The sequence below is a fragment of the Plectropomus leopardus genome, chromosome 16, assembly GCF_026936395.1.
Source record: "Plectropomus leopardus strain MGB_pleo_1.0 chromosome 16, ASM2693639v1, whole genome shotgun sequence".
Taxonomy (NCBI): Eukaryota; Metazoa; Chordata; class Actinopteri; order Perciformes; family Serranidae; genus Plectropomus; species Plectropomus leopardus.
In genome coordinates this window covers 32846276-32862891 of record NC_142191.1, presented here as the reverse complement: position 1 = coordinate 32862891, position 16616 = coordinate 32846276, and the positions used below count along the sequence as shown (strand labels likewise).

The 16616-nt window shown below is 43.3% G+C and overlaps 1 protein-coding gene across 1 annotated transcript in view; it reads left to right on the top strand.

Annotated features, from left to right (window-relative positions):
* The window catches only part of tnfrsf21 (tumor necrosis factor receptor superfamily, member 21), a 63026-nt gene that overhangs the window by 15402 nt on the left and 31008 nt on the right, over positions 1–16616 (top strand). The window contains exons 2-3 of the mRNA XM_042503574.2: positions 3435–4155; positions 7980–8567. Coding sequence (XP_042359508.2) covers positions 3435–4155; positions 7980–8567 — 1309 coding nt within the window. The remainder of the gene's footprint in view (positions 1–3434; positions 4156–7979; positions 8568–16616) is intronic.

Here is a 16616-nt window from a genome sequence, read left to right as displayed (position 1 = left end):
AATCTGTAATGGAAACCAACCTATTGTTGGAGAGGAGGCTGTCTGATGATAGGCTCTGACATGACTCAGCCAGTGTGTGTGTGTATGTGTGTGTGTAGCCATGGGTGGGTTATTCCCCTAAACCCAGTGAGCTGTTTCCTAGCAGAGCTGAGATGGGAGCCTTAAAAAAAGGAAAGCCAGAGTCATATGCCTGTTAAAAATCTTAGTCGTGGTTGTAAAGTGAATGCACTTGGCTCCAGAGGGACCTGGTGAGTCAGGGGAGGAGGTCAATGACATGACACCAGAGGGGGGGTTTCTGAAAGAGATATTTTCCTACAAATCTCATCAAAGCAGCCTCGTATGTTGGGAACCTAGATGGCAGAGCTAGAAATTGGACTTTCCAGAATCCATGAAACCTGAACCACAGCACAGTCATGACTGCCTGTGTGGCCCGACGTGTGTCATACCACACATGTACAATGAAAAATGTGTATGCCAGGTTGCTCACTGCTGGTTAGGAAACATTTTGGACTGGATGACTCCATGCTTTAGTTTTGAGGATCTTAATAAGTGACCTGATGAGTGTACAAACCTAACAGGAAAAATCATTTGCGAGTGAAAAGGAGTATCAGTGAGATCGTCAGTGTTGCCAGCTCCTCTGTGAGGGAAGTAACTATTGGCTCTCCCAAAAAAAGCTAGAAGTAGCTAGATGACGTATCTAATTTGCATGATAAAAAGAGAAAAAATGAATAGAAAAGGCCGACCAAGTAGATTGCAAACTATTTACGTATTTACAAATGTTTTAACTATAAGGTTAGCTTTTTTCTTTTCTTTTTTAGTGACCTTATGAAAGTAGAGCAAAACAAAAACGTGGTCCTGTAGCTTATGTTTGGCCAGAGGAATGAGGAGACAAAATCATTGTCTGTGATTGGTTGTAAGCTGCGCATGCGTAACCCATTTGCAGGGCGGGGAGCTCTTGCTCAGAGCATTGACGGAGTCTGCTGCAGGTTGGGACTAGTATTGCCAACTCCTCTGTAAGAGAAGCAGCTATTAGCTCTCCCAGAAATAGCTAGAAGTATCTAGATGACATAATCAACTAATTTGCATAATATGCAATTTTGAAACAGGCAAAATGAATAGAAAAGGATGACCAGGTAGTCCTCAAACTATTTACGTATTTACAAATGAACAAATTAGTTATTGTTGCCATATATCTAAAACGTTAGCTTTTTATCCTTTTTTTTTAGTGCCCTGATGAATGAAGAGCAAAACAAAAACGTGTAGCTTATATTTGGCCAGAGGAATGAGTAGAAGGACAAAGAACTGACTGAATGTGTGAGTGAGACCGACTGAGAAAGTGAACCGTAAGAGGGATTTTGGGATGTGAAACTAAAAAAGAGTGAAAATTTAAACAGAAACATATATACAAATATGTACTGAGCAGTGGCTCTGCTGTAACCGTACAAAATCATTGTCTGTGATTGGTCGTAAGCTGCACACGCGTGACTCATTTGCAGGGCCGGCAGCTCTCAGAGCGGTCTTGGAGTCCGCTACAGGTTGGGACCGCATGGCTGCTGGTCAGACTGGCTGCATGAGTGCTGTGTGAGTGCACCACGGAGTTTGACTAATTAAGTTGCCAAGGGGATCTGGAAAGTCGCTAGATATAGCGACAAAGTCGCCAAGTTGGCAAAACTGTCTGGGACTGCGGGGCTGCTGGTTAGACTTACCGCATGGGTGCTGTGTGAGTGGTGAGCCGCCCTTAGTGCACTTGGCTCTTGTGAGCTTGGTTGTAATGTGAACTGCGGAACATGATATTTTAGATGCTTTGTCAACACAATCATTCCCCAAATGACCAGAAAAAGTCGCTAGATTTGTCGCTGGTCACTTTTGACCAATTAAGTTGCAGAGGGAGTCTGAAAAGTCGCTAGATATAGCGACAAAGTCACCAAGTTGGCAACACAAGGTCATGAGGAGGTGCTTTTAGTCGTTCTGTCAGTCGCTTCGTCCAGCCAGCTGTCCTTTTGGCTGTCAGTCCATCTGTCCATCCATCTATCCAGCCATCTGTCCAGCTCCTTTGATTAAACACAAGATACAGAATTTTAACAACTCCTGGTCTAGTTTGTGGATATTCACGTTTTCTGGAAGAGGATTTGGCCAATACGGCAACTGCATGAACTTTGCTTTAGCATCCCCAATTTTTCCAGCATTTTAACAATTTCCATGTAATAACAGACGTAATGACAGACTTTTTTGTTGATTCTCATGTTCCCCAGCGAGATAAACCTTTGTGATTGTGAACTTATTTGGGTATTGTGGCCCATGTATGAATGTATAATTCCTAAAGGAAGAACCATTCGACCTTTTGGAGACAGCTAATCGGCTTGGGTGGTATACTGACCCTATCAACATACCATAGTTTTTTAGGCCATTTAGTCTGCAAGGTCTCATGGTTTTGATTTGTGTTTCAGCTCCAATTTGTAAATCCAAATACTCACATGAGGCAGGAAAAACCTTTAACAAGGCTTTTTTTGGAATGCAAAGAAATACAAAAAATACATCAGGCAAAGCCTCTCCATAATCACATCTCGTCTGGTCTACTGCCGACTTGATGTCCTATTCCTATCTCACATAAAACAATAAAACATGTTGTTACATGATAAAGCACGGTCAGAAACTTACTTCAGTACACACCTATGCAGACTTCATCATCTTCTAGCAAGACATCATCCTATCCTGTTTTGTCATGTGCACACACTTCCTTATGGCACCTTAGCCGTGGTATGCAGCTTAGCCTGCATTCTAACAGAAATATTCTAAGTAATGCAAATATAAACATCTCTTCTATACAGCATTCACAATATACAGACATCTTGTGTAAACCGAAATAAAATTAGAACCTATATTATATGTCAAATACCAACACAGACATTTTTACCAAGTATAAAGTATTTGATCAAGTGGCTCTTAAAGCTAATGTCCAGCTTATTTACAAAACCTGAAGGTATGTTTTTCAATATGGTCATAAATACAGGCATCTTCTTTCTATTAAAGTCATTGAATGTAGTGCACAGCATGCACCACCAGAGCTTGGTCTGTGGTCTCTACTAGTGGAACAGGCAGCTGAGCTAGTGGTTGAGGGAGAAGTTACAGGACTGTAAACAGCCAGCAGAGACAGGCTATGGGGAATAATTAGATCTAACTTGGTGAATGAAGGATTTATTTCAAACAAACTGTACCTGGTGCTTGTTGGACTTACTAACTGGGTCATTTCTTTTTAAGTTGCTCATTGCCTTCCTTCTCTGTCTTTGAAAGAAATCAAGCCAATTTGCTCAGGTTTCTCAAGTATTTTGGGTTTAACTACAGGCTTCAGTGTTTTTAATCTTCTGTACAATATCTAAATACTTAGTCAATCTTTTAGATTTATCTTTTACCTCCTTCCTTTCTTGTCCTCTCAGCTCTTATGTACAGTGGTGGTGGACATCTCAGCTCGGGTTTTAACCACAACCAGCCCAGATGACCAGTCCCTCCTCTCCCCTCGCCACTATCAGCACACCGACCCTGACTCGGGTGCCCAGCTGGTCTGCGACAAGTGCCCGGCAGGCACTTACGTATCTGTCCACTGCTCCCCAACGGCTGTGAGGGAGTGCAGCCACTGCCCTGAAGGCACCTTCACAAGGGGTGAGAATGGGGTGATGAAATGCCACCCCTGCCGGGCTTTGTGTCCCGCAGGCTTCATTGAGAAAGCAGCCTGCACGCCCATACAGGACCGAGTCTGCGCATGCCCCCCCCACAGCTTTTTGTCAGGGGATGGTACAGAGTGTAAGCCCCACTCGCTGTGCCCTCCAGGGACCCGGGTGAAAAAGCGGGGCAGTGAGATGGAGGACGTGATCTGTAAGCCGTGCACCAAGGGGACTTTCTCAGACGTGGAATCGAGTATGGTGAAGTGCCGAACCCACACGGACTGCCAAGCTCAGGGGCTGCTGCTGCTCACACCAGGGACTAAAGACACAGATAATGTCTGTGGACACGCTTCTACAGCCCCCTCCTCCTCTTCCTCTTCCTCTTCTTCTGTCTCCACAACCACCCCAGTGGAGCCTGCACAGGCTGTGCTTATACAGGAACCCCTGACTTCTTCATCGTCTCCATCATCATTACTGACTGGACCTGCATATAAAGGTGAGATACTGTTCATGCTTTGCTGTTTCCAATGTAGTTAATTTTGACATTCATTGTGAATATGTTTATTTCTGTGGATATCTTTTAATTTGGCAAAAAAAGTCCACTTCAACAAAACGATGAACTGATTAGATTTTGGTTGATATAGGTCAAAGGTCATAGTGACCTCTTCTTTCTCATTCTTTTGAATGCGATATCTCAAGTACATGTCGAGTGCATGTTTGAAATTATGGACAAATGTCCACTTGGACTGATTAGATTTTGGTGATCAAAGGTGAAGGTAACAGTGACTTTGCATGTCTCATTGTTGTGAATGCAAAATCTTATGAAGTTCCTAAAATCACGCACAAACATCTACTTGGACTCAGGAATAAACTGATTCAAATAGGGTGGTTGTAGGTCGAAGGTCAAGGTTATTGAGACCTCTTCCGTCTCATTCTTGTGAACGGGATATCTCAAGATATCCCTTTTCAAATTTGGCACCAATGTCCACTTGGACTGAGATGTGAACTGATTATATTTTGATGATCAAAGGTCAAGGTAACCATGACCTTGCATCCATCTCATTCTCATTCTCATGAAATCTCAGGAAGAGATTGGTGGTTGTAGATCAAAGGTCAAGGTCAGTGTGCCCTCACAAAACATATTTTGGCTATACCTCAAGAAATTCATACGGTAATTATGACAAAATTTCACAGAAATTTGTATAAAAGAATAAATTGATGACGTTATGATTATACTCAAAAAGTCAAAGGTCAACTTCTCTGTAACATCATAATGTTCTTCAAAAACACTATTCTGGCAGTTACTCAACATCATAACTCAGATACACTCAACATAGTTGTATCTGTTTCTGAATTTCTGTGCTGCCGGGGGGAAGATGTGTGTGACGCATGCATGTTTTCACAGACATGGATGTAAACTGTAGAGAAACTTGTCTGGTGTATGGAGGTCTAGTTGATATCATATTCAGATTTTTGCATAGAGATGGTTATGACGCAGTGTAGCTGAAGTTGTTGTTGCAGTATCATTCCATCAATGACTGTGGGGATTTCTAAAGAAAGGACATTGGTAGGCATGGAAACAGACAGTGGCAGCTCCCTATCGCAGGAATGTTACTATTAGTGGTCAGGAGGAAATATGGGTATTTCTGTCTTGCTCATTCCCTTCCCAGTTTTCTTCCTGTTTTCAGTCTTCTCCCCTCCCTCGTCATCACTCCCACTGTTTTTGCATCATTCTGGTCTCAGTCAGCCGGTCATTTCTCAGAATCAACCAGCCATAGCCAGTATACCCATCCTCCACACACCTATAATACTGTCACTACTGTTTGTGCTGGCAGGGGATCGATGGCTTCTCAGCCAGTTAATTTGACACCGTCTGTGCTGGAGGAGGGGAAGAAGGGGTGGGTGTTTTGCACATTTCACCTGTCTTTTACTGTCACTGGTGAGGATGGTAAAGTAGCAGAGAGGTTGTTGTTGTGTGTGTACACTAAAATGTCTCAGCTCTGCAGCAGTGATAAAAGCCAGGCTGCATTCACCATATTTCACTTTAACTCACTTGATGTAAAGAGGTTTGGAAGTTACATCACAGATCTCCTAGCAACCACAGATGTCCAGCAGAGAATTTCCTGTAAATGTTTAAATACTGTGTGTATGAACCAGATCCAAGAAGAGTAGATGGCAGTACCTGGAAAACAATGAGTGAAACTGGACTGGACACAGCACCATGTCAGTAAATACATTTATCACAGCAGAAGGTGCAGAAACAACCGTGCAGTGATACTCAACTTGCCAGAGGCCAGTAACAGCAGCTCCAAGCATGTTTCTAGGATTTTAGGACTCTTCTAGGATTTTTAAGAACATTTCCAGATTTTAGGAAGTTTCTAGGGTTTTAGGACCTTTCTGGAATTTTAGAACATTTCTAGGAGATTTAGGACTTTTCTAGGATTTTATTACATTTTCAGGATTTTAGTACTCTGGGTGTTCAAGGACTTTTTTGATCAACAAGCTCAATTTTTATGCTGTTTTATGCACTCTGGCACCACACCTATACTAACTACAAAAACAATTTCCAGTGTGAATTACTTTATTTTTTATTGTGAATTAGGTAATGGTATTACTGTTGTAGAGTCACACATCCACAATCACTGTTGCTCAAATCTCCACAATGGTTGCAGAGGATTACATCACCTCAAAGTCTTCTGTATTACTCTAAAAGTTGACTTAGCGTGAAACAGACAACTTGCTGCCAACCAAAATATGAGCCCTAATTTGGGGATTAGCCCTGAACCTGTGTACCTGTCTGCTGAAAAGAGGATGAGACGGATTAACGCCCTTCCAGCTGACAATCCTAAAAACATCCAGCAGCCCATTTATGATTGAATGTTATTGTGCAACAGCAAACCCATTAGCAGCATTAGCGCAAGCAGCAGGGAGGTGATAGCAGCCACATCGATAACTAAGAGGTTAATGACGCTCTAATATCGATTCGCCATCACAGTTTATCCTCATGTCTGGAAAACACTCTGCCTGCTGTTGTTGTTGTCAAACAGGACAATTCGTATTGTTCTTTTTCCATGTCAGCAGATTACAAAGATTTGTTGGGGTGTGACTCGTAAGCCCATCCTTCTCCTTTGTAGGTTTTTTCAAATTATTCCTGCATTGGAAGCCTAAATCTGAATAGATTTGGCCAGGCTTCAGCTTCAATGGGCAGACTGTGTGCTGAGCAATTCAGAGCTCATCTGCCTGCAGATTACAGTTGGAGCACAGCTGGGCCTCATCGCCATGGAAGAAGTGCAGGCAGATTTTCTTTTTGAGGGAATGCACTATGATCTCACTCTGAGCTTTGACAAATTAAAACACTGTAACAAATTTTCCCATAAAATTATGGAAAACTACTGGCAGCTATAGTTGCCAGCTTCCTGCTGTTATTTGATGGTGTCTCCTGCATTGTCCTCTGGTTGTTAGAAGAGATACTTTCATTAATTTGGTCAGCAGAATGTCTGTCCTCAAAAACTTCTTGAAGCTCTTTGTCTTCCAAGATGGCCTAACCAAAGGTCACATGCTCTCTTTGACTCTTATCTTAAAAGGCACAACTTTTCGTTTCTTGATGCACTCATGTCTATGTGACACTTGTGTTAGATGGGATTTGAAGTTGAGTCTTTACTTTCTGTATTCTCAGTGGCGTCTCCCAGATCTGTGATGGCTTGAACTGTACCTCAGTCATTTATCCCAGTGATACACAGCTTAAAACTAGGGTGCCGTTTGTCCCCAAGACCATTTCCTAATTCACAATTAACACAAGTGATTCACACTGGGAATACATTTGTATACATAATGTGCCAAAGTGCATAAAACAGCATTAAAATAGCTTATTTATCAAAAAAGGGCCATTGGAGGATCCCCTACAACCCTGACAGAGGTCCAAGCTAATCAGAGAAATGTTCTAAAATCCTAGAAAGGGGGGGATAACTATTTTCTGACTCTTTAAATCCTCAAATATTGAAATCTGCCTCTAAAAGCAAACATTGGTGGGCATCAGTTTCAGTGTAAGGTGTAAGGTACCATAGGATGGAGGAAGTCACCAGTGGAGGAAGATGACTGGGAGGGGGAGGGGGGGCATTACTCCTTCTTTAATTTGTGTGCCAGATTGCTTGCATGAATAAGTGTTAGGATTCCCTCCAGTGATGCTTTCTGCTTTCATTGTCTGGGCAAAACAGGTCTCTGAAGTGAGTGAATTTGTTTCTCATTTCTTACTTCTGTAGTATCTTGTCCTTTCGCTCTCTTTGTTCTCCCTCAACGCTCTACTTCTTTTTGTCATCACAGGCACCTACAGCCAGTCAGCAGCAATCCAGCTGAGGGGAAGCCCGGGTGGGGAAGACCACCGTGCAGAGGGGCTACTTCTCAGCCGGCCGGGAGCTTCCATTCCACCAAGTTTTGATCCCCCAAGGACTCCACTGCTCCCAGCTGACAAGCAACTCATGGACCTGGAGCACCAGCTGGGGCAAGCCAGTTCTAACCATGTGCCAGGTCCCAACAAGAGGACTGTGGAGGGTCTGGAGGGTGCAGAGGTAGCCAGGGGTGGGACGGGTACCAGCAAGGTAGCCGGGCAGGGGAGCGTAGGTGGTGGTAGTGGGGTCTCCAGCTACTATAGGCCCACTCGCCGGGGGTCCCCAAGGCCAAACACCCATGATCACTTTGACATCAACGAGCACCTCCCCTGGATGATCGTGCTGCTGCTCCTGCTGGTGCTGGTGGTGATTGTGATCTGCAGCGTGAAGCGCAGCTCCCGCGTGCTGAAGAAGGGCCCAATGCAGGACCCAAGCAGCATCATGGAGAAGGCAATTCAGAAGAAACCATCTGCACCTCCAACGCAGGTCAAAGAAAAGTGGATCTACTACTCCAACGGACAGGGTAGGCCAGCTGTGTCCTTGTATTTTCAACAAGAGTGGTTCTAATTAAAAAAGATTGTAGGATGTTTCGAATGCACACACACAGGTTAAGTTAAAGAAAAGCTCACTAGTGTGCAGATTTCTGCCAGAAACCATCTTGCAGGGCTTTTAGACAAGTCTTGCAGTTCCAGCAGATGTGTGGCAGGGTCTCATCATGACTAGATTTGAAAGGTTTGAATTTAGTCTGCAACCTTCAGGGCAACAAAGAAGGAAATAACAACATGAACACAATATATGAGACACAGATGCAGCGAGACATGTTGGCTGCACCATACCCAAAGCAGAGCATGTCCATTATAATCAGCTACAGAGGGGCTTCTTTTGTGTATTTCTATTTTTTCAATGCAGATTGGTTATTCACTATGTAGATCGTCAGGGAAAAAAGAGGGTGCGTCAATAGTGAATTAACCGAGTCCTTTTGGATTGGACCCAGCAAGATTGGTGTTACATACACTATATGACATCATGTTTATGATAATTGGATTTTAGTAGTCACAGGTCAAAGGTGAAGGTCACTGTGACCTTGTCAGTCTCATCCTTGTGTACGCGATATCTCAATAAACACCTTGAGGGAATTCATTCAAATTTAGCACAAATGTTCAAGTTGACTCAACAATGAAGTGGTTAGAGTTTAGTAGTCAAAGGTTAAGGTCACGGTGACCTTGCATGCACCTAATTCTTGTGAACACGATATTTCAAGAAGACCTCGAGGGCATTTTTTCAAACTTGGCACAGAAGTCCACTTAGACTCAAGCATGAACTGATTTGAATCTGGTGGTTGAAGGTCAAAGATCAAGGTCGTGGTGATAAAACATGTTTTTGGCCATAACTCAAGAACCTTTGGTGTCTACCTTGAAAATGTGCTGATTGTAGACATCCTTTGTGTGGGTGGGGGATGTGTGTGCAGCATCCATGTTTTCACAGACATGGATGTAAACTGTAAGAGCAACTTGACTTATGGGTGGAGTACAAAAACATGGCGGTATATCCAGTTCTAACATCAGGTGTACTGACCATGATAGGCCCTAGGAGAAAGGGTTTGCAATCGTGTTTTTGTAATATCAGGACCGGTGGCTCCTCATGGCGTACATCTGCAGCTAACTTGAAACGTCATGGACTTTTAGTTGCGTACTGGATGTCCCAGTTCAGTAAAGTAACGCATTCTCAGCCGTGTAGAACCCACTGTTGATTTTATCGAACCACTGTGGGTATCTGATCCAATCAATTGTGCCCTGCAGCACATGGTGTGGAGGGCAGTGGTTAAGCAAGCAAGGACATGACCCTGGTGTGGTACCAAAATGCTGTCATTATCCATCCCCAACACACACTGACTCAGGTTGCATCACTGCTCGCAGCTCTCGGGTATCATCTCAGTGTCTCCATCCTTTTCTAATCTCTCTCATCACCTGTGTTGCTTGTCTCTTCCTTTGTCATTTTTCTTTCCCTTTGCTTTTTTTTTTAAAACTTATTTTCCTCTTCTTGTTTTGTTCTCACTTTTTCTTCAGTTTTACTCACTAAGCCTTAGATTTTATCTCTTCCTTTGAGTCATTTCTTATATATTTTGTAAACTTTTACATTTGTTTGCTTTTCAATTGTTCCCCCGGACCAGTTACCCCGTTACCCCCTTACTGTCCCCTTCCCACTGTCACCCCCACACTCCTACTTCAGCTCCTGTGTGTCGACACTATGGATCAACAGGTAGAGTACAGTTTCCCCCATAGTGGAGCTTTTGATTTCACACTGACAACGAGAAAGAGACCCAAACTCCTGGGACAACTCCTGCCTGAGATATTCGACTCTCCACATTGAAACTCTGTATGTTCTGTGTGTGTGTGTGTGTGTGTGTGTGTGTGTGTGTCTGCGCTGTGATAAATCCGAGCCACCCGCCACCCTCTCTGTGCTCCCTCAGTGCCTGGCCACAGAGAACTGGAATAATCTGGTTTCAGCTGCATCAGGGTTGTTGTTTGGTTGGCAAGGCACATTAGTGGGTCAGTCGGGTCTCCTACAGGGTGACAAAGACACATATAGACAGCAGGAAATAAAGAGAGAGAGAATGGTGCAGGAGGTGTGTGTGCGTGTGCGTGTCTGTGTGTATATGTGTGTGTGTGTTGGAAGGTTGGAAGGGGGTTGTGGGTACGATGTTGTATGGTAGCCTACCGTTGTTGGCTAACCACAGTGGGGTTTTCCTGCTGTTACCTAGTAGCCGTTGTTAGCTTAGATACTTAAGATGTGACAGAGAGAGGTTTGGCTATAAAAGGAAACAAGTAACTTCTTACATTTTACCAACCCATGAACTGCTATGCCTAAAACTGTAGTTACTGTATGTTTACTGCAAATGTCCAATCAAGAGAACCACTTTCCTTAAAGCTGCACTAATTAACCCTTTGAAATGTTGGCAAATTGGCTTGATTTCTTTTAAAAACATGGGAGGAACGCAATGAGTGATGAAAGAAGAAATGACCCAAAATTAGCAAGACATTAGGAAAAAAAGAAAATTACTAAAAAAATTTAAAAAATAAAATGTAAGAAAGATTAGGCATAGATTATTTCTTTATTTAATGTATTCATTTGGTTTTCTTTTTTTTCTGACTTTTTTTCCTTAATGGCATATGATAAATGGACTGTACTTGTATAGCGCTTTTCTAGTCTTTTGATGACTTAAAGCGCTTTCACACTACATGTCACATTCACCCATTCACACACATTCACACACTGGTGAGGCTACCATACAAGGTGCCACCTGCTAAGCAATAACCATTCTCACACAAGCACACTCCAATGACACAGCATTGGGAGCAATTTGGGGTTCAGTGTCTTGCCCGAGGATACTTTGACATGTTGCCGGGTGGGTGGAGCCGGGGATCGATCCGCTTGTGTTCTGATTAGAGGACGACGCGCTCTACCTCTGAACCACAGCTATGGCCTTGACTCTTTCACTTCCGCCCGCTCCACTTTCCATCTTTTACTGGTAGTGGTATTTCAGGTGATTCAAAAAAGCCATATTTAAGGAAACTGCAATGGAAACACTTTTTTAGCTTTTCTAGGTCACATGATGCTATGGCTACGTACTTGGTGGTCGGGACTGGCTCTCTCGGGGATGATGCAGCAGGCACTACAACAGGTGATATTGCATCACATAACTCTTCAAAAGATGAGCGGGTCATCAGTAAGTTTTGAATCCTCAATTCCTCTGTGAAATTGTGGACTATCACCTCCCGGAAATCCCTCAAACATGGCCCCTCCCACGTATAAGGGGCTTGCCTTTCCATTATGGCTCCATAACACGCCTACGTGGCCTTGGATTGGAAATAATGATGGCTAGTTCAGTGGCTGCAGAAGAAATAAAGCTGCTGATGTTTTGAACATCCATCACCATGCTTCTTGGAATGTCATCACCAGAGTCCAAAACATCACTGAGTGGAAACACAGTCATCTAACAATTGTGTATTATCAACATTTCAATATACCGCTTTGTTTTGAGCAAATGTGTAATAAAACCCGCCTACTGAAACCGAACAGGAAAACGCAAACAGAGGTCAACCCTTTGAACAATCTGCTCCTAGTAACAACTACAACTAATTACTGATGAACTCAAACCACAGAAGGAGATAAAAATGGTAGTGCTCATATGCTTTGCACTGTTGCTGTCAGGAGTGATTTTCTTGGAAAGACTCATAGCTTTTTGTCCTTCAGGCAGCCACTATGGGTGAATAACTGTGGGTCAGGTCCATATGAAACCTGTTTCTGTGTGACCATCAGTGTTGGGGTCTCTTAGGCTTTTCAAGACCAATTTTAAACTGACCTCTTTACCTTTGAGTGTGTGTGTGTTCTCCTTATTGGAAGAAGAGTTGTGCAGCCATGTGAATGTATTTATGTGGAGATGTATGTATGCACATGGATCCCAAAGAGGAATTTTACACTGCTGTTTACTCTCTGGAACTTCAACAATAACAGCTTCTTAATCCTTCCAAGGTGCGTGGCTGGCTCCCCTTGAAGGTTGTAATGCCCCTTTACTAGAGCCGTTAAAACACTTGGGCAATAAAGGCAAAAGAAAAGGAAATGTTGAAGCACAGATCACACACATACAGCGCTTGGTGTTTGCTCAGAGCCGCTCAGGAAGTAGTGAAACTGCTACTCATCCACAGCAGGGCTGAATGGGGCTTTCCAGGGCCATGGGCCAGACTTTTATTGCTCAGGATCCGAACAAACCCATTCGTTCTTCCCAAACAAGAGTGTAGTAGTCAAAGGAAATAAAAGGGAATCACAGAAATGTTGTATAAAGGTAAGCTTGAGGCTATAGTGAGCTGGCCCAACTGTTAATGCTTGTTGCCCTAAATTTCTGTTCCTAGCACAAACAACTGTCATTTTGTCACGTCAAGTGTCTATTGTGTAGCTGTTGCTCCACCTGCCCCACTAACACCAAACATAGGCATCTATGCCCCCCAAAATTCTGACTTTGAGTGGATATTGTCACAAAAGCAAGGATACTCAACTTGCCCATACATGTTTCTAAAATTTAAGGACATTTCTAGGATTTTGGAACATCTGCAGGACTTTAAATAATTTCTCAGATGTTAGGGCATTTCTAGGATTTAGAGCATTCCTAGAATTTTAGGATATTTATAGGATTTAGGAATTTTCTAGGTCTGAGGATGTTTCTAGAAGTTTAAGACATTTCTAGGAATTAAGGAAGTTTCTTGGATTTTTAAGACATTGCTAGGATTTCAGGACGTTTCCAGTATTTTCGGACATTTCTAGGATTTTAGGAAATTTCTAGGATTTGAGGACCTTTCTTGGATTTTAGCACATTTTGTGAATTTCAGGACATTTCCAGGATTTTAGGACGTTTCTAGAAATTTAGGATGTTTCTAGAATTTAAGGACGTTTCCCAAATTTAAGGACGTTTCCCAAATTTTTGGACATTTCTAGGATTAAAGAACATCAGGGCCATCAGGTAGGACCTCTGTCAGGGGATGTGGGGGATCCTTTTTTTGATAAACAAGCTCTATTTTGATGCTGTTTCATGCACTCTGGCATCTTATGAATACTAAAAGTACAAAACAAATTCCGACTGTGAATCCCTTAATTTTTTATTGTGAATTAGAAAATAGATGGGGGGTCACCTGGCACCCTATGGGGGGCCAGATTTTGCCCACAGGTCGTAAGTTGAGTACCACTGCTATACTGCATGAAAAGGCACAAAATTGAGCTTGTTTATCAAAAATCTTTGGATAAAAACATGAAGGAGTTCAGTATATACGCCTGAAGAATAACTCATATTACCCACGAACATCTCCTACCCCCATTCAAGCAGTCTAGAACTGGGGCTGCTCCAATTTGATTTTTCCCATCTCAGTGAAATGATTACATACCTAAAGACCTCATGGTACACTTTGAGAAATGTACAGCAGTAATGTATAGTGTATGCAGCTTGCAGTAAATGATCATAAACATGGAAAATCCTTGAAGAGAAACATCAGATGGAGGCAGGTGGTCACCAGGCATAGTATTTACAACATATATTTCCAAAGTCAGATGCAGACTGTGGAGGAAAACATGAAGGAAAACAACATTCTACCTGCCCACCATCCTCCCTCGTTAAACATCCACACTGTTAATAATGCCAAGCTCCACATCCAAGCCCAGCGGGGAGCCACGTCTAAGAATATACTGCGCTGTGCAGTAGCAGGGTGGGCCGAGGAGGCCTGCGTTCATTCAGCCTGGGTTTGATTGTGAGGAGCACAGTTTGGGGTGCTTGTTGCCTGGTTGGAAGTATACAGCGCTTGTTGTGCTCCCACAAAGCCACACACGCATTTCACCAGTTTAATGTTGTGTGTTCCAAAACTGGAATGAGCACGAGAGGACTATGTGATGTGATTAGCAGAGTGGTATTTGTAAAGATGCTGACACCCACAGCGCCCTGCTTCACATCATGTTACACACAATAACACGGTGCTGAGGTGAGACCACTCGTGGGATCCATATGCTTTTTTTCACCCACACTTCACCATTTCTCATTTCAAGGTTAAATTTGAAAACCTCATAACCTGTTCTCATTCCACATTTTTTAAGAACGCCGCTCTGTCTGCGCTTTCAGCGTAGGAGTGTGATGCCAAAAGCTACCTTCCGTGTCCACATGCAACATGCACGGTCACGTCAGATGAATGCAGTTAGACAGAACTGATGGCGTTGTTATATGCTCGTGGACAGCTGGATGGCAGCAGGTGTGTTCACATGCAACGCACACGGACGCCTTTACTTGAAAACACAGTCAGATGCAACCGGTGGCATTTTTATCAGATGCTGATAGACAGCCAGATGGCAGTGGGTTTGACCACATGCATCGCACAATGCATGCAATTGACAATGCAGCCAAACATGCCAATCGTGTGCGCCCGACATGCTGAAGGCCAGCGTCAGGTGGTCTTGTGCATTGACTCCTTGTTAGGCAAGAGCGGAGTTTTTCTGCCTGAACACACCAAACAAAGCTGAGTCATGTTTTTTTCTCCAAGTTAGGATTCGAGGCCACGCAATAATTTGCCGGGAGTTGGGCCAGTGAATGAAATTATTTTTTCTTAGTCTCCAGCTGTTACTAGAGGCTGCAAACAGCACTTCATCTTATAATTAGAGTTAACTAAAGTATGAAAACAGTGGTTAAAGCAGCCACAGCTCAGCCCTGAAAACAGTGTTGATTCTCCACTGACCAGTCAACAGACAGCAGCATTTCTAGCACCACCTTTTATTACCGGATCTGTGTGCTGGGTACCCCGACAGAGTCAGCGATGAACTGATTGGATTTTGGTGGTCAAAAGGCAAAGGTAGTTTGACCTTGCCTTCTTCTCTTTCTGTGAGCACAATATCTCCAGAACTCCTTGAGGGAATTCTTGAAATGTGAAGCAAACGTCCACTTGGACTCAGCAGTGAAGCTATTCGATTCTCATGGTCATAGGTGAAAGGTCAAAATCACTGTGACCTTGTCTGTCTCATTGTTGTGAACCTGATATCTGAGGAACACATTTAGGGATTTTTATTTTTCAGATCACCTGAAATCACTGACCATTTTTTGGTGATCAGAGGTCAAGGTTAGTGTGACCTCACCAAACATGTTTTTGTCCATACTTAATTGATGGCACTAATTATGGGTGTCCACCTTGAAACACTGCTGATTGTAGAGATCTTCTGTGCTACCAGGGGAAAGACGTGTGTGAAACATCCCTGTTTTGACAGACATGTTCGTTAACTGTAAGTCCAACTTGACTGATGTGTGAAGGCATAGAACCACATGGTGGTAATTCTACTTCTCATTGTTTGAATTAGGAACAACTTGCTGATTACTGTAACAGTTATATTTTGAACCCAGTTGCAGCACAATGGACCACAGAATCAGTTTGCAATGTCTTTACACAGAAAATAATTGAGCAGTTCTTGAACTGTCCAGAAACCAGTGAGGCAAAAGCGTCTTTCACCAGGCGTACACTCACGGGCAGTGAGTGCAGCGAAAAAAAAAACAACAACAGGAGAACTCACATTGAAGTGTAGCAGGTGAAAAGCGCCCAACAGGAGGACCAATGCAAAACTCATGATCAGGGAAAGCAGGTTGTGGTGTTTTTCCAGGAAGCACACAAGGCAGATGAGTCGAGGACAGGCAAGGTCGGAGCCGGGAGATCAGGCAGAGAAACGCTGGAAAGTCTCACATGGGAAAGAACAATCTGGCAACTGGGTGAGTGTGAGGCTGCAGTCTTGAATGTTGGGGATCAGCTTCAGGTGAGTGTAATCAGTTGAGTGAGAGTAGGTGTGTGGAGAGAGTAGGGGAGATAGAGCAGTGGAGAAGTACTGAGTCAGGTAGAGAATCTGCAGACTGTGACAGATTACAACGTGTAGCGGCCGACAGGAGCTCTCTTAGTTTCACTGATAGAAAATACAAAGCAATCAGTGTCACAATAAAAGTCATTATCACCTGCACTGCCAAACAGCATGAGTCATTTCCAACACATCTGCAGTCTGGGAGAGG